Raw genomic sequence first — 23,569 nt, 5'->3', positions numbered from 1 at the left:
AAAAAAAAAATAGGTGTAGCTTTTATGCAACCCTTCATCTAACCATTTCATTTACATCATTTACATGCAGTAGCTTTTAAATGATACATGCAATAACTATTAAGTGACTACAAACAGGAGCAACAACCACTTAGACAACATAGGGGACCACATATGTACAATAAAGAATCATAGTTAGAGAGGGGACCACATTTGCAATAAAAGCTCCCATAATCACCCTTAACCCTAAACAACAATATGCAAAAACCAGTGACATTTTCTAAACACGTGTCATCCACAACCAGCAAATGGACCACAATGGTAAACCCCGCTCCACAACATGCCAAAAATGGTGACATATAAACAACAACAAACAAACAAACCCTAACCTAAACAAACAATCAGCTTGTCATTCACAAGATGCCAAAAGCTCTAACTTTTTGCTAAACCCAAAAGTAGGCAGTGATATATTAACATGCCAAAAATCATTAAACAAACAAACCCTAACAACACAGTCAACTTTCTTCAAACCCGACAGTAGCCAATTAAAAACTGTCAAAAGCCCTAACCTTTTGCTAGCATCAATACGACCAACCAAAGTGAACCTTTTCTTTATTCAACCCAACAGCAGCATATGACCCAAAAATCGTTTTTTTTTTTTACAAACTTTTGACAATACAAGCATATGACCCACAAATAAACAACAATAAAAATAAAGGGCAATACGGTTAATCAGTGCATACCTATAAAATAACCAACTTTATTTAACAAAAGGGACTATACTTGGTGAATGCAGTGACGAAGAAAACGGCTCACGGACGAAGCTTCCAAAGCAACTACACGAGCTTCAAATGGGCATTGAAATGATTCTTAGGTATGCGATTTTAGGGTTGGAATTGGTTTACAAGGCTTCGAATCACGATTTTAGTTCGGTTGGAATCGCGATTTTGTTTGGGTGGATTGGGGATTTTAGGGTTTGTCGGGTTCGAAGTATGCTGAGAATAAATTCACACTACAAGCCCACCAAATTCTGGGCCCAATGGCCAAGGATAGGCCCATGAAGATATTAATTAATAAGCAAGGGCTATTAATTAATAAGAAGATATATTCCAATTAGGATAATGTTGGAATAAAGAAGTCATACTCAAAGTCTACAAGGGAATAGGAGCTCAAATCTAACTCAACTATGGACTCCCAATATAACTCAAACAAGGAGAACTAGTTCAAGTCTACTTCAAACCTCAAGCCTATAAATAGGCCTCTACACAAGGTACAAAAACATCTTGAATAATCTACATCTTCTCATACCCTCTCAATATATTCTCTCTCATAGCTCAATTAGTCCCTTTGAGCATATTGAATGATTGTGAGCCGAAACACGATCACTATCTGACTTTGGCATCGGAGTGTTCCCAGTCCCTTTGACAATTGCTCTTTTGTAGTGATTTGGAGTGCACGACGACGATCTTGAAGAAAGCGCATCCACCGTGAAGAAAACTGTTCTAACAAAGTATATGGCAATTTTAGGGTTATTCATGGGAGCTCTCGAATGAAGTTTTTGGATTAGTGATTTTGAGAAATAAACCCTAATTGTGTTTGTACATGTGGTCTATCCGAATGGGCTCAGGGGTAAAACAGGCTTTTCGTTAAAATTTGTCCACATGCACTACACGTGCGAAGGGCTCCGTTAGGATTTCACAGAAAATCGTAACGAAATGGGGTAAGCGGAAGGAAATTCAAGTTAGATACACCAAAGTAAGAGACTTTGAACATTGTGGGGTGTTTGCAAAAGGTACGTAAGTTCATGGGGGTAAATGAAGTTACCCTTTTTTTTTAAGTAGTTCAATCTTATTAGAAAGAACATAGAAGTACAACCCAATTATATATATGAAGTATACATGAGGGATTCCCAACTAAGGAGAAGAAGAAAAACACAAATTCATAAACTCAAAGAAATTAGAAAATAGAAGACTATTGTGAGCTGCCATTCAAGCATAAATAGATTTGAACATGAAAGTTTTTTAACTCCACCACCAAAATATTTCAATATTCAAAATTATGTGCATTGTATTAAGTACAATGGAACCATCCTCCAAGCTTTAATATTACGGTGGCTCCAAGCCTAGCTAACAACTCCACCACTCGAGGGGGATTACCCGTTCTATCCCTAAAAGATCGAAGACCGAAATCCACAAGTATTTAGCCACCTTGTAATGGAGTATAAGATGATCAATGAATTCCCCTCTCTTCTTGTACATAGAATACTAGTCAATCACAATCACATGCCTCTTCTTCAGATTATTCAAAATCAATATCTTCCCTAACATAGCCATCCAAACAAAGAAAATCACTCTCGTAGGAGTTTTATTCCTCCAAATGCTCTTCAATGAAAAGAGAGAGCTGACTGAGGGGGGGGCATGGGGTTAAGCGCCTTATAAAACGAGCTGACCTTGAACCTTCGCCTTTAAGAAGGGATCAAACACATTTTATCCTCATCGTCTCCGCTCAAACTGAGAGAATACAAAAGATTAAAAAACAAAGTGACCAACTCTACCTTCTAGTCATTCACATCCCTATTAAAGGAGATATTCCAATGTAGAAAGTCACCAAAAAGTTGCACAAGATTTATCATCGGAGCCTCCTTATGGCAAGCAATAGGAAACAATACCAAGAAAGCTTCCTTCAAGATTGATCTCCACACTACACATCGTGCCAAAATCAAATCCTAGACCTATCTCCCACCTTGAACCTAAAAAATTTGGATAACTTCCCCCAACCCTTCCTAATGTTATCCCACATCCCAACCCCATAGGACCCAACCACCGCATTCGAGTACCACCCACCCCACAAACACCATATTTAACTTCTACCACGATCTCCACAAAGCTAATATACATGGTTTTTGTTGTACACAGAACTAAATTCAGGATTACAAAGAAGCATAATAGAACATAATAGAAAATAAATCAATCACACAAGACACCAAGATTTAAATGGTTCGGCTTAACAAGCCTACCTCCACTGGCGGAGACGACCTTGAGGAAATTAATTATCAAAAGATGGAGTACAAAGAGTAAGGAGAAAACCACTCAAAATCCAAAGCCCCAATACACCCAAATCTCGCTCTCACACAAAAGAGAAAAAAATTAATAAAGAAAACTCTCTTCTTTTCTAAGTACCATAAGACACAACAAAGTGAGAAAACCCTAGTGAGATGTGCGGCTTCTAATTTTTCTCTATTGTTCAAATGCTGAATCTATGTCTTTTTATAAGCCCCAATGTCGGTTGCTAGAAGTCCAAAATCGTTAAGAGACAAACTCCAAATTGGTTAGGAAACAAACACCAAAACCAAGTAGGAAAAGTATTCTAAGTCAGCAAAGCATAGAACCAATCCAAGAGAATAAAGAATAGTGGCGAGCCTTACATATTGACTTGAATTTAAGTCACTACCCAACAATCTCCACCTTGACTTGAACTCCATCAAGTCCTCAACGCAAATCTCCTCATGACGTTTCCTCCAACACCCTGAAGGGCAAATACAAATAACAATCTAGTACAAGCAACTCTTAAACTTGAGAGCCAAAACTGGCTTAGTGAATATATCATGTCTACTGGATTTTCATCAAAAGACAATTTTCTTCAATGCGATATCTCCTCTTGTCACAACCAGATCACCAGCATAATACGAATTGACATACCCAATGACACTGGAATCGATACTACTGTCTCTATCAAAGACTGAGCTAACATAACCTTGCTAGAACTAACGACACTGACTATATGTGAAACATATGGACGAATGCACATCATAATATACATGATGCTCCCAAACGCACTAGAGTAAGGTACATGTGGCATGAAACACTCCTCCTCCTCACTCTACTGTGCTAACACTGCTGATAGTCTGAAATTACCTGAAGAAGACACATCAACTGAATCTATCACCGTACTGCCTTGAAGAAAGTAGAGAGCATCAACCTTGTTACCTTCCATCACATCCAATGAGTCCTTATAAACCCTGATAACTCCACCTTCACCAGAATACTTGTATCCAAGGGAGTCCAAAGTGCCCAAAGATATAAGATTTTTTTTCAAATCTGGTATGGGTCGAACATTCTTCAAAGTTCAAATAGTCCTGTCATGCATCCTTATTATGATTGCACCAATACCAACAATCTTGCAGGCAATATCATTCCCCATCAAGATTGAACTACCATTGATTGACTCAGTAAACCAATCCCTTTTATAAGACATGAAAAGTACTTGCAGTATCAAGGATCTACTTGTCATAAGAATGACCATCAAAAACGGAAACTGCAAGACAAATTCTACATCCTTGTAATTTTCTACAACAACACTAGCCACAGAAGAAAAACTTGGCTTATCACTTTCCTCTTTATTTCTCAACTTCAGATACTCGGATTTGTAATGCCCATACTTTTTGCAATAGTAACACTTAACTCTTCTTTTTAAGTTAGACTACAATTGGCCTTCTCTATGTCTCTCTCACTGGATCGACTTCTACAATTAGAGAAATTTTTTGAACGACCCCTAACAAATACACCCTTTGCTTGATTGTCACTATCTTTCCCATTCAATCTTGTCCTCAACTCCATAGAATTCAAAGCAGATTTAACATTCGTTAAGGAGATATTATCTCTACCGTACAGTATTGAATTGATGAAATTATTAAAGAACTCAGGTAGTAAACATAACAAAATCAGGGCTTCTTGCATCTTAAGGGTATATAACAGTTGCTTCATAAATAAACGGTTAGTGGCCGACTTCTTCATGTACAAACTTTCTAACTTTTGTCAAAGTCTAGCGGCAGTTTCCTCATTTGCGACTTCTCTCAAAACTACATCCAAAAAGAGAATAAAATTAAACTGTGGCTTTTTTCTTCAAGTTTCACAATTTCTTCCTTTGATGATGTTGATGGCATCTTGCCATAAAAAATCTTCGTCAAACCTTGTTGTCGCAACAAAGCATGCATTTTGATACGCCAAAGTCTGAAACTATTATGACCATCAAGCTTTTATACTTCAAATTTTGCAACCTTCTTGTTGCAACAAAGCATGTATTTTGATACGTCAAAGACTGAAACTATTATGACCATCAAGCTTTTATACTTCAAATTTTGCAAAAGCCATCTAGCAAAATAAAGAACCCAGGTTCTGATACCAATTGTTGGGTAGAAAAGCACAAAGGGAGTCAAACAAGAATAAATTAATATACATACTTGGACACCACTCTTAGCCCTAAGCTAATGGGCTTAAATCTACTTATGTATATTAAGTATTGTTTTTCTTTATATTTTTTCAATGTAGGACACAACCCTCACAAGTATATGCTTATCTAAATAAGTTCTCAGGCAGATAAACCCCACAAAAAACTTTTCACAATTCCGAACAATTTATTGCACTTGGACCAAGGAATTGCCAATTTGAATCCACCTTTTATTGGCTCCAAGATAACATATTTGTGAGTTCGATCTATCTTGTGCACTAAACTATGTATGTGCTTTGGATTGACCACACCTCAGGCAAAGCCAAATGAAATAAACTAGGGAAAAATCAAATTTAATCTCTAAATTTTTGTAGGATTTCAATTTAGTTTCAAGGTGTTCAGTTGCGACAATTAGGTTCTCACATTTTTCTTTAGTTTTAAATAGGTCTTTCCGCCAACCTACTCTCTAATTTATTAACAATATATTATGTTAGATCAATTAATTAATGTCACGTAATTTTTATTTGACATGTCATGTGTTCAATGGTATGTTCCACGTGATATAGTTACTTTAAATTGTAAACATACCTTAAATAAATAAACGTATAGAACGTATATTTATAATTTAAAGTAATTGTGCTACTTGGCATGTACAATTAACATATGACACGTCAAGCGTATTAGAAAACACATCATTTCTAGTTGATTGAACCGGAGAACATCCAAATCTCACGGACCTCCGCTTCATTAGGTTTAGGCATAATTCCAGCCAATTCAGCTATTTGTTGGGACACCATATCAATTATTAAATGGATAATAAGTTGACGAATACAAAACCTGAAAAAATAAAACAAGAAAGAAAGAGAGAGTAGGAGTACCAATCCAAAACCTGCAAGTAGCAGAATCCATTTAAGACGCTAACCCTTCCCATTTATCTCTCTCTCTCTCTCTGAGAAGAAGAAGATGATGATGGGTGCCCTCTACGGTCGTACAACGACGACAACCCTCTTATTGGTTCTCCTCATCGTCTCCTCGGCACACTCCTTCTACCTCCCTGGCGTCGCTCCTCGCGATTTCCAAACTGTACGGCTCCCCCCACCTCCTTAACTTTCTTCTGTTTATTTCATTGACCCCGCATTGATTCTTGCCTTGCTTACTCTATTGTTGATTTATGGGTTTCTTTATTCTTTGTGTTTTGTTGCATCGTGGGTTTTCTCTGCTTTGAGTGAAACAGTGTTGGATCCGGGCTTCTAGGTTTGATCTAATCGGTTGTTATGGATCTGTGGGATTCTTTAGCTGTTTTTGGATCTTGCGTTTGGGTTGGATCTGGGTTTTTGTTGAATTTACTTCGGGTTTACTGTGACTGTGCCAGATCGAGCTCGTGATATTGAGAACTTAATAGTTGTTTTTCTTTCTTTTTTCGGCATTTGATGAGAGTATTTTTGGGTCTTCTGATTTTCGAGTCAAAAAACAGAAGGATTGGTTTGATCTGTGAGCATCTTTGGGTTGCACTTGAGGCCATGCTTTATGTTTCTATAATGACGGAGTTTCTCCGTGTGTGTGGAAAGGTTGAAATGATGGAGAAATTGCGTGTGGGAGCATGCTTGCGTATGTTTGTGTTGTGTGTGTGTGTTTAAATTTTGTGAAGAATAAAGCTAAAATAAAGGGGCTGAACAAAAACATTATCAAATGACCAGAAAACAAGTAGAAATCCAGAAATGGAAAGCATGAAAGGCCACCAAATGGGCCATTAGTTTTTGTATTTGTGATTTGACGTTGTTGCCTATTCCAATTAATTTTTGTTGTTTGAACAACGATATCCAAGTATCAGTTTGATTCTGTTCAAACAATAAAGGAGTATGGGAGCTTAATGCATGGAGAATGAGCATTTCATTGATAAGATCAGTAATACTTCAACGTTTATTGCCGGGGATAGCTTTAGCTGTTAGATTTTTTAACAATGTGGTTAACTTATAATACAAATGATGGTTTTACCCAACTCATCCAAGACTTGATATTTATGCGAGTGGTTGGAGTCTGCTAATAGGATTAATAGTTTATGTTTGGTTGATTTTTTTTTTTTTTGATAAGTATTTTTTATTTGATAAATAATCGAAATATTATTCAAAGCGTAAGGCGCCTTAGGCACACATGAAGTATACAAGAGAGAACATCTAGCTAGCTAGAAGGAGAAAAATGAACAAGAAAATCATGATAACTATTGAGTACCAAGGGAGAAATAAATGCATTTGTCACAAGAAAAAGAGTATAGAAGAAAAATGACTTAAGCTCCTCCAACGTCTTCTTGTGGTCTTCAAACTTTCTATCATTATTTTCCCTTCAAAGGCACCACAAGAGGCAAGGAGGCACCATCTTTCACACATCAACACTCCAAGTGCTACCGGCAGTCTACCAACAAACAAGCAAGTTGACTACTCGGGTAGGCATAACTAGGCATAACCCAAGAGAGCCCAAAGCTCCTGAAAAAAAAAAAATGGAGAAGAAGGTGATCCACAGCCTCCCCAATGCCTCTTACACATACAACACCTGTCAATTACGTTAACATGTCGCTTTGTAAGATTGTCCATGGTAAGGAATTTTCCTAGGACCGCCGGTCAAGCAAAGAAAGCCACCCTCAAAGTAGTATTAGACTGCCAAATACCCTTCCATGGGAAAGGAGAGCCATCCATACGAGCAAAACATTGTACAAAGATCTAACATCGAATAACCATTTTTTGGAGGGGGTCTACCAAAGCTTGCCTTCACCTTTCCATCTCCTGTTAACTGAATACAAGTTGAAAAGCGAGGCAAAGATATTCTCCTCCCAATCATGAGCCGCTCTAGCAAAAGTAACGTTCCACTAATTAGAGCCACCATAAAGCTCCTTTGCAAAAAGAATACCATATTCAGTGCCTTATCCTCACACCACAGGTCATGCCAGAATCTAACCTTGGAGCCAACTCCGATCTCAAATCTAGTATGATGTGAAAACTTTCCTTAACCTCTTGTAATATTCTTCCATAACCCCACCCCTTACGCCCCAATAAACTCATTAGAACACCACCCACCCCACAAGTTGCAAAATTTAGCATCCACAACAACTCTCCACCAAGTCTCTCTTATGCATATAGTGCCATAGCCATTTTCCTAGGAGAGCATGGTTAAACATTTGCAAATTATGAACCCCCAATCCTCCTTCAAAAATAGGAAATCAAACCTTGGACCAACTTAACACGTGAAATTTGAACCCTTTGCTTATTCCCCCCTCATAGGAAATCTCGTTGAAGCTTCTCAATACAGTTCGCAATACCCACAGGGAGAGGGAATAGGGACATGGAATACATAGGAAAATTGGAAAGAGTGCTCTTGATAAGTTCTGTCACCTTTAGAAAAGTACATCATTTTCCAACTAGCCAACTGTTGTTCAATCTTTTCAATAACACCGTACCAAATAGACTTGGCCTTATAGGAGGCCCCCAATAGGAGATCGAGATACATCATAGGCAAAGAAGAAACCCTATAGCCCAGAATGCCAGCAAACCCATCCACATTCTCAACATTACCTATAGGAACCAATTCCGATGTAGCCAAATTATTTTTTAATTCAGAGACAACTTTGAAGCATAAAAATAAAGGACGCAGGCGACAAAGGTGGTCAAGCTTGCCCCACAGCAAACCAAAAGTGTCATTGGCAAACAAGTGAGATGTTAACCACACTAGAGTTCTTAGACCCTACAATAAACCTTAAAGAAAACCCCAATGAACAGTTGTAGAAATCATTCTACTTAAAGGCAACAAAGGATCTTCCTATCTCAGACCACTGGAGCTACTGAAGAAACTAGATGGAGTGTCATTCACCAAAATGGAAAAGCGCACCATATAAATATAATGCGCTATTCAAGAACACCATTTCTCCCCAAAACCACACCTCCTCAAGAAGCAAAGTAAGAAATCCCAATTGACATGATTGTTGGCTTTCTCAATATCTAGCTTATAGAGCACCCTTGACTCACCAAATCTGATCTTACAATCCAGGCATTACAGAATCAAGGATTTGCCTACCTTTGACAAATTGTTCTGGGGTTTCGAAATAATCTTCTTGATGACCATTTTCAACCTATTGGCTAGGACTTTAGCAATAATCTTGTAAGCTCCACACACAAGACTGATGGGGCAAAAGTCCTTAAGATCAATGGCCCCAGTTTTCTTCGGAATAAGGTTAATGAAGGTTGTATTAGACTTTCCCAAACTTGCTACTTGCATGAAAATAATGGAACACCCCCATAATATCCACCTTGATCACCTCCTGACATACTTGGAAGAACGCCATAGAAAAACCATTAGGGCCTGGCACCTTCTCACTGTTCATAACTTTCACCACATCAAGGACCAAACTCTCCTCGAACGGTCTCTCTAACTAAGAAGCCTCCTCCACATCAATGAAATCAAAATCAAGGTCGTCCAGCTTGGGGCTCCAATTAAATTGTTATGCAAAAAGACTATCATAGAATTGCACAATGTGATCAATGATTGCTGGTTTATCAGAAGATGCTAAGCCATTGACTAACAACCACTCAATGGAGTTGTTCCTCTTCGAATTTGCCGCCCAATGGGAAAACTCTGTGCATTTGTCACCCTTTTTTAACCATAGTTATCTCCTCCATTAAAGTAGCTTTCTCTAATTCCCAATGACAAAGGTCTTCCTCAGTTTCTCTTCATTGAAGACTCTCTTTATCTAAACCATCAAGAACATGCAACTCCTCCAAAAGAGGTTTTTTATGAGATTCCACCTTGCCAAACACCTGCGCATTCCAGGTTCTTAAATTAGCTTTCAAGGCCTTAAGTTTACGAGTCAAATAAAGCTAGGGGGAGCCTTGAAACTGATAACATGACTAACATGACCACCACTTCCTCACCCTGTCCACAAAACCATTGGCCTTAAGCCACATATTCTCAAACTTAAAGGATTTTATGCCTTCCTAAATACCACCTCAATCAATAAGAATGAAGAAGTGCTCTGAACATAATTTAAGCAAACTTTTTGAGATAGTTCAGGGAACTTGTCTTCGCATTCCAGAGAGACCAAAAACCTATCGATTCTAGTGTCTATTGTTGTTATGATGACTAACTAGAGTCACTTTGTTTGTCAGTTTTGTTTGCTCTGATTGATGTGCACAAAATTATAAATGGGATGCAATACATTTAAGATCTATGGAGAAACAATGTGACTATACATTGGCTTAAAATTTAGGGTTAACTTGACAAAGTCCCCCTTAACTTCAATGCATTTTGAGAAGATCTCCCAAAAGTTCAAAAACTCTCAATTTCACCCCTCTAACTTTTAATTTGATGCAATATACCCCCATTCGTTAGGATTTGGCATTAAATCCTAACGGAGACTATGAAAAATACCAAAATACCCTTAACTTTTTGTTTTAATGTGAAATTAAGGGTAAATTTGAAATTTTATAAAAAATTTAGGGGTATAAAGGCATTTCATCCATTTTAACTTCTGTGTAACGCCAAATCCTAACGGAGGGGATAGATTGCATCAAATTAGAAATTCAAGGGGGGTGAAATTGAGAGTATTTGAACTTTGGGGGGGTTTTCTCAAAACGTGTGGAAGTTTAAAGGGGCTTTGTGAAGTTTCCCCTAAATTTTATGTGGTGCTCAGCTTTCTCCCTTATATAAGGAACTATCCCTTTTTCTGGTGCCTATCTGTGAATTTGGTAACGATTTGGTTGAAAATACATGTTTTTTTCTTCTAACTCTAACCAAACTCCATATCGAATTACTTGAGGCCTTCATCCCTTTTTTTTTCAAGGGGTGGGGTGGGGTGGGGTGTTTGTATTTTGAGAGTTTGTAAGGTTTTCTTTCAGTGTTCTTTCTCATCACTTATGAATTATTATTTTTGTTTGTCTCATGGCTGTCTACTTTGAACAGGGTGATGCCCTCCCGGTCAAAGTGAACAAATTGTCATCTACTAAGACACAACTTCCATATGACTACTACTACTTAAACTATTGTAAGCCCAAGAATATTGTGAACAATGCAGAAAATTTGGGGGAAGTTCTCCGAGGTGACCGCATTGAAAATTCTGTCTATAACGTGAGTCTCTACTACCATTTTCCTGTATTTAGAATCTGAACAGGATAGAAAAATTTTGCATGTAGTCATTTTTGGTTCTTGTTTTGTTGTTTTTGTGGATCTGAGTTTATGAATTATACCCCAGTTCCAAATGAGGAAAGACGAGTCATGCAAAGTCGCCTGTAAAGCAAAGCTTAATGCTGGATCTGCAAAGAATTTTAAGGAAAAAATTGATGATGAATATCGAGTTAACATGTAAGTAATGAATTCTAACTTTACGTCTTCCTTCAATATCTTTTATGATTTTCCACTGAATATCGAGTTAACAAACAGCTATGATTACTGATTGTACTAAAATGTTCAAAACACACATGCAGGATTTTGGATAACCTTCCAGTTGCTGTTCTTAGACAGAGGAGGGATGGAAGTCAGTCAACTACTTATGAGCATGGTTTCCGTGTTGGGTTCAGGATTTTGGATAACCTTCCAGTTGCTGGGGTATGCTTCAGAAGCCAACTGCTATTGTAGAAGAAGTGTTTTCATGCTCTCTTACACATTTATTTGTTTTACAGATCAAAGAGGAGAAATATTTCATCCATAACCACTTGAGCTTCCGAGTCATGTATCACAAGGATCCCGAGACTGATTCTGCTCGGATCGTTGGGTTTGAGGTTACTCCAAAAAGGTGTGGTACTCTTTTCCTCTGTTTTGTTTTCTCTTTTTTGGCCAGTGCTCAATGTCAGTTTCACTCTGTTGAGTCATCTATGGTTGGTATGAATGATGTGTGATAGAGGCATATAGGCTGCTGGTTCATATTCTGAATACAGAAATGCTATTAGATGGGGGTGAAGAGACTGCAGATCACTTTATTCTTTAATCTTTGGGAGGGTTATTTCCTTCAAAAGGCAAGGTTTTTGCTTGAGGTTGTTGCTATGGGTGAATGTGTTTTTGCAGTTATTTGGTGAAAATATAAATTCAACATTTAGATTGAGAAAGAATGTTTATCAGAAATACAAGAGGAAAAAAGGTGGGCTGTTTAGATGATCCTATCAAAAGATGAATATTCAGAATTAGCTACATGATAAAGAAGGGCTGAAGGAGTTTTTTTTTATTTGGCACTGGGTATCCGGAGCAAGCTCTGACTATGTTTTTGCAGTTATTTGGTGAAAATATAAATTCAACATTTAGATTCAGAAAGAATGTTTATCAGAAATACAACAGGAAAAAAGGTGGGCTGTTTAGATGATCCTATCAAAAGATGAATATTCAGAATTAGCTACATGATAAAGAAGGGCTGAAAGAGTTTTTTTTTTGATTTGGCACCGGGTATCTGGAGCGAAGCTCCGACTAATCCTGGGGGTGCACAGGCCCTCGGTAAGGATTTTTCCGCAAGTGCACCTCGGTTAATTCAAGAGGCGAACCCCCAGTCCGATGGCCTCAAGAAGCAGTTTGCACTTGAGTTCCGAACCTATGACCTTGAGGAACATACTCAAAAGTCTTAAGCTGTCCAACCACTGAGCCAACCTCTTGGGGTTAAGAAGGGCTGAAAGAGTTGTCTACATACTGAAATATTTTATTCTTTTCTCTGGTTGTTTCCTGCTATGGTTTAAGCTAGTCTCAATACTACAGCATGTCAATTTGTTTATTAGATGATGCTGCAATGTTGTTTGCATAATATTAGCCATTTCGTTTTTCGTCATAATTTATTGTGCTTTATTCTGTTCCTGCTTGCATCGTCTGTTGGTGTAAAACTTGAATGTTTCTTTTTCTGATATTTGAAGTGTTACTGAGGGAGTTTAATAGCAGATGCTTGTTTATGTTGCTGGTTTTCATGCCGTTAGCCGTAACGTTTTTGAATGTTCTGCTGAAAATTATAGAATAGATGAAATGTAGATGTTCTATTGTAATTATCAAATTGGAGTAGATTTAAAAAGAATCATACCAAGTTAGATTTTAAAGAATAATGCCAACTTGTTCATCCCTGTTTGTGTTACAAAATAAATTGAAAAAAATAGGAATTTTTGGAATGTGCTCACTTTCTCTGTTTTGTCAAATAACTAGCTTGGTGTGGTATATTCTTCTCATTTGAGTCTTGTAATTCTCCAAACAGCATTAATCATGAATATAAGGATTGGGATGATAAGAATCCTCAACTGACAACATGCAACAAAGACCCCAAAAATTTAATGCAAGGTAGCTTTGTTCCACAAGAAGTTGTCGCAGATAAGGAGGTTGTTTTTACATATGATGTTTCGTTCAAGGTACTTTTCATTAAACCCTTGCCTATTTCAATCCTTTTTAATATCCTTCCCTTATAACCTATCAAAAAAAAATACCCTTCCCTGATATTGTACAGTTACAAACTCGTGCTGGCCTTTCTTTTCTTAGGAAAGTGAGATCAAATGGGCATCTCGTTGGGACACATACCTCCTAATGAATGACGATCAGATCCACTGGTTCTCCATCATAAACTCTTTGATGATTGTCCTCTTCCTTTCTGGCATGGTGGCCATGATCATGATGAGAACTCTGTACAGAGATATTGCCAACTATAATCAATTGGAAACTCAAGATGAGGCTCAGGAAGAAACGGGATGGAAACTTGTCCATGGAGATGCTTTCAGGCCACCAATCAATTCTGGCTTACTTTGTGTTTATGTTGGTACAGGTGTTCAGATATTTGCAATGACACTTGTGACAATGATATTTGCATTGCTTGGTTTCTTATCTCCTTCCAACAGAGGGGGGCTAATGACTGCCATGGTTCTCTTGTGGGTTTTCATGGGCTTATTCGCTGGTTACTCCTCGGCACGTTTGTACAAAATGTTCAAGGGAACAGAGTGGAAGAGGAATACCTTGAAAACTGCATTTATGTTTCCGGGCATTCTCTTTGCAGTATTCTTTGTTCTTAATGCCCTGATCTGGGGGGAGCAATCTTCTGGGGCTGTGCCTTTTGGAACAATGTTTGCTCTTGTCTGCTTATGGTTTGGTATATCAGTGCCCTTGGTCTTTGTGGGCAGTTACTTGGGTTTTAAAAAACCAGCTATTGAAGACCCTGTGAAGAGTAACAAGATTCCTAGGCAAATACCAGAGCAAGCGTGGTACATGAAACCAGTCTTTTCTATACTCATTGGAGGCATTCTTCCATTTGGGGCTGTTTTCATTGAGCTATTCTTCATCTTGACGTCAATATGGCTGAACCAGTTCTATTACATCTTTGGCTTCCTTTTTATAGTGTTCGTTATTCTTCTAATCACTTGTGCGGAGATAACGGTTGTGCTCTGCTACTTCCAGTTGTGCAGTGAAGACTACCACTGGTGGTGGAGATCCTACCTAACTGCTGGATCCTCTGCACTCTACCTTTTCCTCTACTCTGTCTTCTATTTCTTCACGAAATTGGAGATCACGAAGCTGGTTTCAGGCATCCTTTACTTTGGGTACATGATAATTGTATCATATGCTTTCTTTGTCGTGACCGGCACTATTGGCTTCTATGCATGCTTCTGGTTTGTTCGGAAAATCTACTCGTCTGTTAAAATTGACTGATCTGAAGATGCCGAAATAGGGTCACACAGATGAAGATGAATTACAGACCATAAGGGAAGCAGAGAAGGGATAAAGGTTGAAGTGAAATTTTCTTCCCGCTCACCAAAACCCTTTTTGTTTTTTTGTTTTTTTTGTTGATGGTAGCATAGGGCATAGGGCTTGGCCTGTTATTTTGTTTACACCTTCATTAATGTCGTGAACTGTGCCTTTGTAGTGTTCTTGCAAGAAAGCTTGAGTAGCAACCTTGATGTATGGATACTTCTATCATGTCTATATGGTTAAATCACAATTTCAACTACCAAATCTTTGATGAGTCTAGTGGTTCGATTTATTGTCTACTTATTGATCTTTCGTGCACTTCATGTGTGGAGAACGGTACCAGCATTTTGGGGTGGGATTGGGCGTAGGGGAGGAGAACATGGATGAGATTTTGTGTGGATGAAATGAGATGGAATTTTCCATTGATGTCAATGACATGCTGTTTTCCCAAGGTCGCAAACAACTCGACAATTTTTTTGGGGTCACAGGGCAATCCACCCTAAATGTTCTTAGCTACAAATTTCACCGGACTGCAGCAATTCAATGGAATCCTAGAGTTTTTGAGTGTCTTAATCCCTTTGGCTCAAAAACTAAAATCTAATGTCACTACTAATTTAAGGATAGAGAAATGCTATTAGTGTCTCAATCAATGCTACAATCAGCTAAGTATTAAGCATAGAAAAATCTTATCATAGGAGGGGACTACTAGAGTGAAGCAAATCTGAGTCATTTCTAATTAAGTGTCTCTACAAATTTATCTTGCAAATGCATATTTTTGGATGGGCTGGATGACGTGTCACCTGCAAGACAAGAAGAAACTACAGAAGTGGCACTGGTTCATGGAAGAGCCTTCGATGGTTAAGTTAGTAATTTGTTTTGAGAAACAACATAATAGAGAATGAGTTTTAGGGTAAAAGAAGTTCTTATCTTATTTGGGGATGAGCCATCTATTTTGTATTAAACTTCTTGTAACATTGTCACACGGTGAGCTTGTGGTTTTGCAGTAGTGATATATAGTCAGAAGGCTCTTAGGCTTTTTAACTTTTCTAGTGAGTAGGCCTTTATGTTAATTGGACCCTAAGCTTATTTATGGTATCATCAATTGCCCCCCATTCCCATGGCCGACTTGTCTAATTGGTCTGGCATTACAATATATATATATATATATATATATATATATATATATATATATTTTGCTTGGGGTCATTATTTTGAGATCAATAAAGTTCTTCAAATGTTGTTTTTGGTTTGCTTCTCCTTCCCGGGTTATTCCACCGGCCCCTTTTTTTGTTGCCCCCCACTCCCGTAGGGGGTTAGTTATTTCATTGATGCCAAGCTCATGGCTTGGTCTTTAGGTGTCGAGCCCATGGTTCGATCTCTTGGTGCCAAGCATTTACCCATTATGGCTTGGATCTCTATCATCTGAACATTTGGTAAACTCATGGGGCCATTGTGGAATCATTTTATGAACTAACCTCCCATTCCCTTGGGGCTGGGGGCAGCTAGTCGCTTCATGTTTCATTTGTTCCCTGTAAAACCTCAACGCAGACAAAAGAAGTGAAGCAACTATGCTTCTAGTTAGCATGGATATGGGTGGATGGATCTCATTTAATTCCATTCTAGTTAATGCAAATAATGAACAATAGGGCTATTAGGCCCCCATACCCTTGGGGGCCAGGAGTAATGCATTTGTTTTGTCACCTTTTTCTCATAGACTCATTGAAGATAGCGAGAAGCAAGTGCACAAATGAATTTAAAGTGAAGAGAAAACTAAAAAATGCTTCTCGCCTGAGTTGATTCATGTAAACATTGATTAGTTATAGAAGATTTCGCAATAATGTCTTCTGATGAAGCAATTACTGAAGATTGAAGTTCTTTACATTTGGATTCTTGACAATCCTCCAGATCTATCATTTGTTTATTTCTTAATTGAGCAATCTCATAAGTAAAACGGTAAGGCAAGGCTAACACTACCAGCATCCTTATATTTCGTACACATACCGATTTCACTATAACTTATAGGCAAAATGCCTCAAGTATATGTCTGTTTTGGCAAATACCATCCATTAAATCTATCGTTTTCTCCTCATATCTACGTACCAGATGAAATCCACAACTTCTAAAAAACTCTGGTATCCGCAACTTTTAAAGAACACTGTACATTACTTCTCAATGCCAACTTCAATTTGTCTCACACTTATCTCAATCTAAAGGGTTTGGGGGCAATGAATGGGCGGGCCATAGGAGTGGCCTGGGCACCCCAAATGGCCAAATGGAAGTGGTCGGCAATCCTCATTTGGCCAAAGGAGAAAGAGCATTGCAAATTGAGTAGTAGATTGGTATGGTACATTAAACAAATTGAAAAATTGGGAGACATTACAAAAGAGTAATACTATAACTGTAACACCCCCACTCCAAGTGATATAATATTGTCCGCTTTGGGCCAAGCCCGCACGGTTTTATTATTAGGTTTACTCCCAAAAGGTCTCATACCATTTAAAGAAAATATATTTCATGTAAAGACATTATTTTTTCCATGCCCAGGCAATGCGGGACGTCACAATAACTATATTTTTATTCCACAATGTTGATGTGGCAATATCGGTCAACTCTTGAATTAGTTTTTTTAAAAAAATTTCAAGGATTGATTGAGACTACCACTATAGTATCGTGAGACACTTGTGGGATAAAAATGTGATTTCTACCATTATTCCATTAAAACTAGGGCAGTTGATTAAGAGGGTAAGTGTTGTTTCCCTGGAAAATGCATAAGATTGACTAGTTTCCACAGGAAAATCCTAGAAATAAAAGTTGAACATATATAATCCTGATCAAAACAACAGCCAAATAAGCACAGGCTGCTAAAAAGGTTCCTGTTACAGTGCATGGCTTGGGCATTGGATATACATACAACTGAACTGAAACTCATGAGTACAGTTAGCAAAACAGATATCGACATCAGCCTGAGCAAGATCTTGATTTTCTTTGCCTGAACATGAAATGGAAGATGTGGTTATATAAGCAGAGCCCAAAAAAGAAAGAAAGAAAGAAACTGAGATCCTACAAAATTGAGCATACCAAAATGAATCCTTCTTTTCTTGCGCTAATAACTCTTCGAACGAAATGTCAGAAAACTCGGAATCCGTATTGTTCATCAGCTCACCAGATTTGGCCTTCAACTCCATAGAAGCACTAAATTCAAGCATCTGATATGAGAGAGAGAGAAAGATCAGACTCATCAGCATATCCTATCAGACAGGGTGCAGTAAGAGACATTACAGATTCCATCTTGTTGGATAGAAGTGAAGGGACGAGAGAGGACATTTTGGCAATTTATTATCTTGTTTAAAAGAGACTTGGGTGAAGAATTTGAAAATTTGGCAGGAAAAAAGGGTAGTATTAAGGAGAAAAACTTCATTAATTATTACTGGTCTACACGATCAACTTCTGTAAGCAGCTTCCAAGGTAACTAGGAAGGATGTCCCAGATCAAAACTACCTACTTAAGGCCTAGAATCAAGTATAATTGAAAGAAAAAAAAAAGGTTTGAATTATACCTTCTTGTATGCCGGAAAGAGTTTAAGCTGTTGTTGAAGCAAGTTATAAACAAATGCATCCTCTTCTAGTCTCTGTTTTTCTAATTCTAGCTTGTATATCTGAAACATCAATGTATTGATCCAGTTATGGAGGTGACTAAGATAGATGATAAGATCACTACAACAACCAAAAAAAAACCAACCTGTTGACGAAGGCGGTCAAATGAAGATCTGTCTGCCTTGAACAGTAGAGCCTTTTTTATAGTGAACTTGCGTTGGATGCCATCAGCCCTGTCATAGAAAAAGGAACACAGAAATGTTTGAGAAAGAGAGATTCAATTGTTCAAGGAGTACTTCAGAAATCATAGTAGTCGTATCTTATGACAAATTCATATTTGGAAAAAACCTAGAAAAACAACAAAGTTTTTGGGGTCAAATAAGAACTTAAGGATCATATGTTGTCATTATGTAATCAATCCAGAAACTATTCACAATACTTACTACAATCATTAGTAACTTGCAAATACTGAAATAGTTCAGGTCAAATATGCTTAAAAAATAAGTTACAATGTTCTAGGACAATTCTGCAACAATGATTCCTAACCAGCAACATTAACAGAGGGAAAACGAAAAGAAAACAAACATAAAAGACAAACTTAATTTCATCAAAATAATTTAGAACATACTTCCGCTGTAGCTCATTTATAGCCTTAATCAAGCAATTATCAAACTCTCCAACCTGCAATAGGAGAATACAAAGCAAATTATGACATTGCAGAGGCTTGTGTGTTCAAATCAATAATCAGTCATTCATTCAATTAGAAAACGAAAATGTGTCTCATAAGTTTCATGCACTGTGAATCAGAAAGTGCATGGGGTTAATCTTTATAAATCAAATTCTGTGGAGATGACATCATATATATACATCTGCATCCTATATATACATCTGTATAATGAGAAGTTCTCCCTTTCAAAGGAGAAAGTTTGAAGTAAAGTCCTACCCATGTGTTATCCAATCCTTTAAGTTCCCATTTTCCTTGGAAAAGTATTTAAAGAGTGAAGTTCTTTCGAGAGTGGCGTTCTTTGTGTAGACAATAGCCTTAGGAAAAATGTTGACTTTGGATTATTTGAGAAAGAGGAACATCATTGTGGTAGGCTGGTGTTATATGCGCAAAAAGGGGGGGGATGACAGATGGGAAGTAATGTTTTGGAAGTTTGGAGGCTGATTTCTTTGTGTTTAATGTAGTGTATTTGGAGAGTGCGGAATACAAGGAGTTTTGAAGATTAAGAGACTTTGGTGTTAGAGCTGAAAAATATTCTATTCAAATCCCTTTACACATGGATAGCAGCATTCAATAGTCTACCATTTTCTAATTTTTCCGAGCTTCTGAATTTTTTTTTCTTCTTTTTCTCCGTATTAGGGGGCTTTTTTTATATACTTTATGTGTAGTAGGGTTGTGCCCCTCTGCGCTATTAATGAGATTGAATTACTTATACAAACAAGCATTAGAACAATAAGAATAGAACACTTGCCACATATCTTACATATCCAAAAGAGGGAAAGGAAATGCAAAGCATTGACCTCAAACATCGCTTCACTTATATTACATTTCCTATTTCAAATATCATCATGAATTTAATCTATGTAATATGTCTCTTCATTAGTCTCTTAAATTTTGTCTCTGATTGATAACATCTTTATATAAGCTTTCCTGACAATATATTCTTACACTGAGATATACAAGCTTAAGACTTTCTCATAGCATTGCTTCCATGGACTCAAACATTGACTTTCAGTTCATCCTCACTTGCAATTACGAGACAGGAGAAAAAAAAACCCCTTCATATTGTGATCCAATGACAGGATCTCAATATGTGAGACAAGAAAGAATGCCTTATGCTACGCGCAAAGCAAACCCATTCTTCTTGTAGGAAACCATCAGCTTTAAGTAGTCAAGAAGAGGGTCAACAGTGAGTATCAAGCACACACTAAACACCCCTCCCCACTTTACATGCCGACCAAACAAACCTTGAGCCAAATGAGCGCATCACACACAGAAAAATGAAATTGCAATAAATGGTTTTTCCTAGCAATTGAACTGAAACCTCAAGAACTAATAAACTCACACCATGTTGTTGAAGTCTTTCGCTTTTTGCTTCAAGAAATGTCCTTGAGGCTTGAAGCATCAATTCCCAAATCTTAAGCTCTCAGTAAGTGGCCAACAATGCATCTCAAGCACATACCAACACTTCTACTAAGAGTAAAGCAATAGTTTTTTTTTAAAAAAAAAACTGCAAAAGCATCAAAATGCATATGCTAAATTTGTTTTAAGCACTTAAATTCCACAAAAAATTTATTGAAGCCATAAATATTTAGAATTTTTGATCTCATAGCTCGAATTTGTACACCTAGTGATTCTTGTGTGCAACAGAGCATCTATACAAACTTTTGAAGTATACATGGACTGCATGCATAAGTAGATACCAGCAGCCATAAGTACCAGTTCCCTGGGAAGAACCTGAGTTCTCATTGAATTATGATCAAGAATCTAAACCATGAGGCTGGGCACAAGGCAGTTGTACACTGATTTCTACCTCAGGCTTGAGTCAGCCTTAAAAATCCTTCATTAGTTCTCCTTGATCCAGGTGTCAAGGCGTAAGGCATACAAAGCTTTAAAAACACTTATTATTGAATAAGCCACCCTGGCATAAGATATTTGCCTCAGATTTACTGTTTAACCTTTATTTAAAAATAATAATAATAATAATAATAATAAATTTTAAAAAAAAAGGACAAAAGGACAAAAAATCCAAATGAAGCTACAGAAGAAATGAGAATGTTTCCTTGAGAAAGAGAGAGAGGACATAAACCACATATAAAGTTAACATAGTCTACAAAACATTTCCTGTTGAAAGCTTTCTTTAAGAGGTCTCACTGGGCCTACAAAGAGAAAAAAGAAAAATAAAGAACGAAAGGAAAAGAAAAAAGAAATAGAAGAAAAAAGGAAATTGCAACTTCTTTGGGTGGTATCTGCAACTGCTGGTATGAGCAGCAATGAGATAGATTCTCTCCATTGATAGAAAGATGTCTCCCAGGATCCTCTTAAATTCACAGACCCACAATATACAATTTATAAATCTGACAAAACAAGATCTTGATATCATCTCATCCAAAACATGTATCTCCTATCCCATTCTGCACCTGCTCTAGAGGTCATACACCATTTCCAACAATACATTGTAAGGCCTCCTATGTACTTCCCCCGCAGTACGAGACTAAAACTCCTCTTTATTTGATTGAACAATGTCTCTAGGCTCTAGCTGCGTTGATAACCTATCTAATTGAAAGGTTTATCTCATCCGATCAACTCACTCCAAAAACTGGCCATGTTATTTAGACCATTTCAAATAAATCCCCAACACCCACCCCACGGCACCCACGCGCGCACACATACACACACCAACACAAACAAAGAAACCTGGCTAGCATTTCTCAGCTAGAGCCTTCTTTTAACATTGGCAGAGCAGACCAATACATAAACCACCACCAACCCATTATTGGACGTATAAAAAGCATTCACTACGCTTTAAAATTCCACAGTTATTGTATACAACAACAAAATATAAAAGAAAACAAATTTTTAAGTTGACAAACAGCAATATATTCAACAAAGAATAAAAAAGGTAAAAATTTTTAAAAACATTAGAAAATAGAAAACCTGGGCCATTGTCAGTCGCTTGGTCTCGTTGCACTTCACAAGCTCCTCATACTGCTGCTTGATCCTCCTCTGCATAGCACTACTAGACGATGTAAACGGGTAGAGGCATACCAAATCCTGCATGGCCCGAGAACCCGTACCCGAAATTTCTCTCTCCCCGCGCCCCTCTTCAGCTTGCAAATTCAACTTCTTCTTCTTGGCCCTCTTCTTCTTCTTCTTCACCCTCTGATCCCCACCCGACCCCAGCCCCTCCCTGTCCAAACCCGACCCGTTCGAATCCGGGTCACAACTCTTTCCTTCATCAAACAAACACTCCCATTTTTGGGAATCAGAGGGCAAGACCTCCAAAAGCAGCGAATGGGCCAAATGGGTCGGGTCCTTTTCACTGGTTTCATGGGTTTTACCCACAGTTTCAACCGAAACCGAAGAACGCTCCAATCTCGACGGGTCACTCTGAATTGGCTTCTGGGTGTGTTCCTCTTCTTGCTTTTGCTTAGCAGTTTTCAATCTTCTGTACGTAGAGTAAAGGAAAACGAAGAGAAAGGTGGTGAAGAAGAAGACCAAGAAGCAAAAGTAGAACATTGCTTCCTGTATTTGTGAGTGATTGTCCATGAGAAACGGAAACTTATGCTCAGAATTTGACATGAATGACAGTATAGCCGCCATTGCAGCGCGTCATTCACGCAGAGAGAAAGAGTGAGAGAGAGAGAGAGGACTTGCGTGTGGAATTGGAAATTCTCTGTTCCTAGCTAGGCCTAGGACGCTGCTTTGAAGGTTATATGTTTGATATTATGTTTGTGTGTGTGAAAAAGTTAAAGATTGGGGCTACTATGACGGTGGTTCTTTGAATGGATAACCGACTGATTCACAACCGTGTGCTGCGTGAAATGAACAAAAAGGTCAAAACTTGCCAACGTGAGTGGTTTTTTGTTCAAATTCATGACCCCTAACCCAGCCGATTTATACATAGAGAAAGTAATTTATGGAGTCATGTGGGAAAAGCTCAAATATTGCCAACATACAATGATGACACAAAAGGTACACACTTCAATGGGAAAGCTGTACAATAAATCCTTTATATATATATATATATATATATATTTGGCAATAGCCTCTTAAAATGGTTAAAATCTCACCTGTAAATATCTAAAGTATTTTTCTGTTTTTACTCTCCCATGCACACATAGCTCCAAAGTTTCATGATTTAAGCTTTTGAACAAGTAATTATATTGGATATAAAGGATAGAAATTTCCTCCTAAAAATATTTTTTAACCCATTTAAAATAGTGTCAAGTGTCTATAAACATTTAAAACGTTAGTTTAAGTTAGTTTAAAAATTTAATGTGCGTTTTAAATATTTATAGACACCATACTAGTTTGGAAGAAATTCATGTCCTTAAATAAATGTTAGGGTCATATTTTTTTATATTTGGTTTAT

At 37.6% G+C, this 23,569-nt stretch overlaps 2 protein-coding genes across 2 annotated transcripts; one reads left to right on the top strand and one right to left on the bottom strand.

The window, feature by feature from the left end:
* The first annotated feature begins 6,046 nt into the window (after window positions 1-6,046).
* On the top strand, window positions 6,047-15,151 carry LOC132186719 (transmembrane 9 superfamily member 7). Its single transcript, XM_059600742.1, has 7 exons — window positions 6,047-6,288; window positions 11,149-11,313; window positions 11,438-11,547; window positions 11,670-11,790; window positions 11,865-11,977; window positions 13,403-13,553; window positions 13,681-15,151. The coding sequence occupies exons 1-7, from the start codon at window positions 6,169-6,171 to the stop codon at window positions 14,836-14,838; spliced, it is 1,938 nt and encodes a 645-aa protein (XP_059456725.1). The 5' UTR covers window positions 6,047-6,168; the 3' UTR covers window positions 14,839-15,151.
* A 2,522-nt stretch (window positions 15,152-17,673) lies between these two features.
* On the bottom strand, window positions 17,674-23,155 carry LOC132186091 (uncharacterized). Its single transcript, XM_059599894.1, has 6 exons — window positions 22,132-23,155; window positions 19,099-19,151; window positions 18,616-18,703; window positions 18,434-18,532; window positions 17,956-18,083; window positions 17,674-17,866 (listed from the first exon to the last, which is right to left on the bottom strand). Exons 1-6 carry the CDS (start codon window positions 22,795-22,797, stop codon window positions 17,836-17,838), a joined length of 1,065 nt encoding a protein of 354 aa, XP_059455877.1. The 5' UTR covers window positions 22,798-23,155; the 3' UTR covers window positions 17,674-17,835.
* Window positions 23,156-23,569: the final 414 nt, after the last annotated feature.

Source organism: Corylus avellana, chromosome ca7, assembly GCF_901000735.1.
Source record: "Corylus avellana chromosome ca7, CavTom2PMs-1.0".
Lineage (NCBI taxonomy): Eukaryota > Viridiplantae > Streptophyta > Magnoliopsida > Fagales > Betulaceae > Corylus > Corylus avellana.
This window is presented reverse-complemented; position numbering and strand designations above follow the sequence as displayed.

Bases quoted from the DNA above. Each gene is read 5' to 3' on its own strand.
- LOC132186719 (XM_059600742.1), top strand. From the start codon at position 6,169: ATGATGATGGGTGCCCTCTACGGTCGTACAACGACGACAACCCTCTTA. The intron at 6,289-11,148 runs GTACGGCTCCCC...TACTTTGAACAG, and splicing joins CTCCTCGCGATTTCCAAACT to GGTGATGCCCTCCCGGTCAA. The intron at 11,548-11,669 runs GTAAGTAATGAA...ACACACATGCAG, and splicing joins GATGAATATCGAGTTAACAT to GATTTTGGATAACCTTCCAG.
- LOC132186091 (XM_059599894.1), bottom strand. From the start codon at position 22,797: ATGGCGGCTATACTGTCATTCATGTCAAATTCTGAGCATAAGTTTCCG. The intron at 18,704-19,098 runs GTATGTTCTAAA...TTTCTATGACAG, and splicing joins ATAAATGAGCTACAGCGGAA to GGCTGATGGCATCCAACGCA. The intron at 18,084-18,433 runs GTATAATTCAAA...CTCTCATATCAG, and splicing joins TCTTTCCGGCATACAAGAAG to ATGCTTGAATTTAGTGCTTC.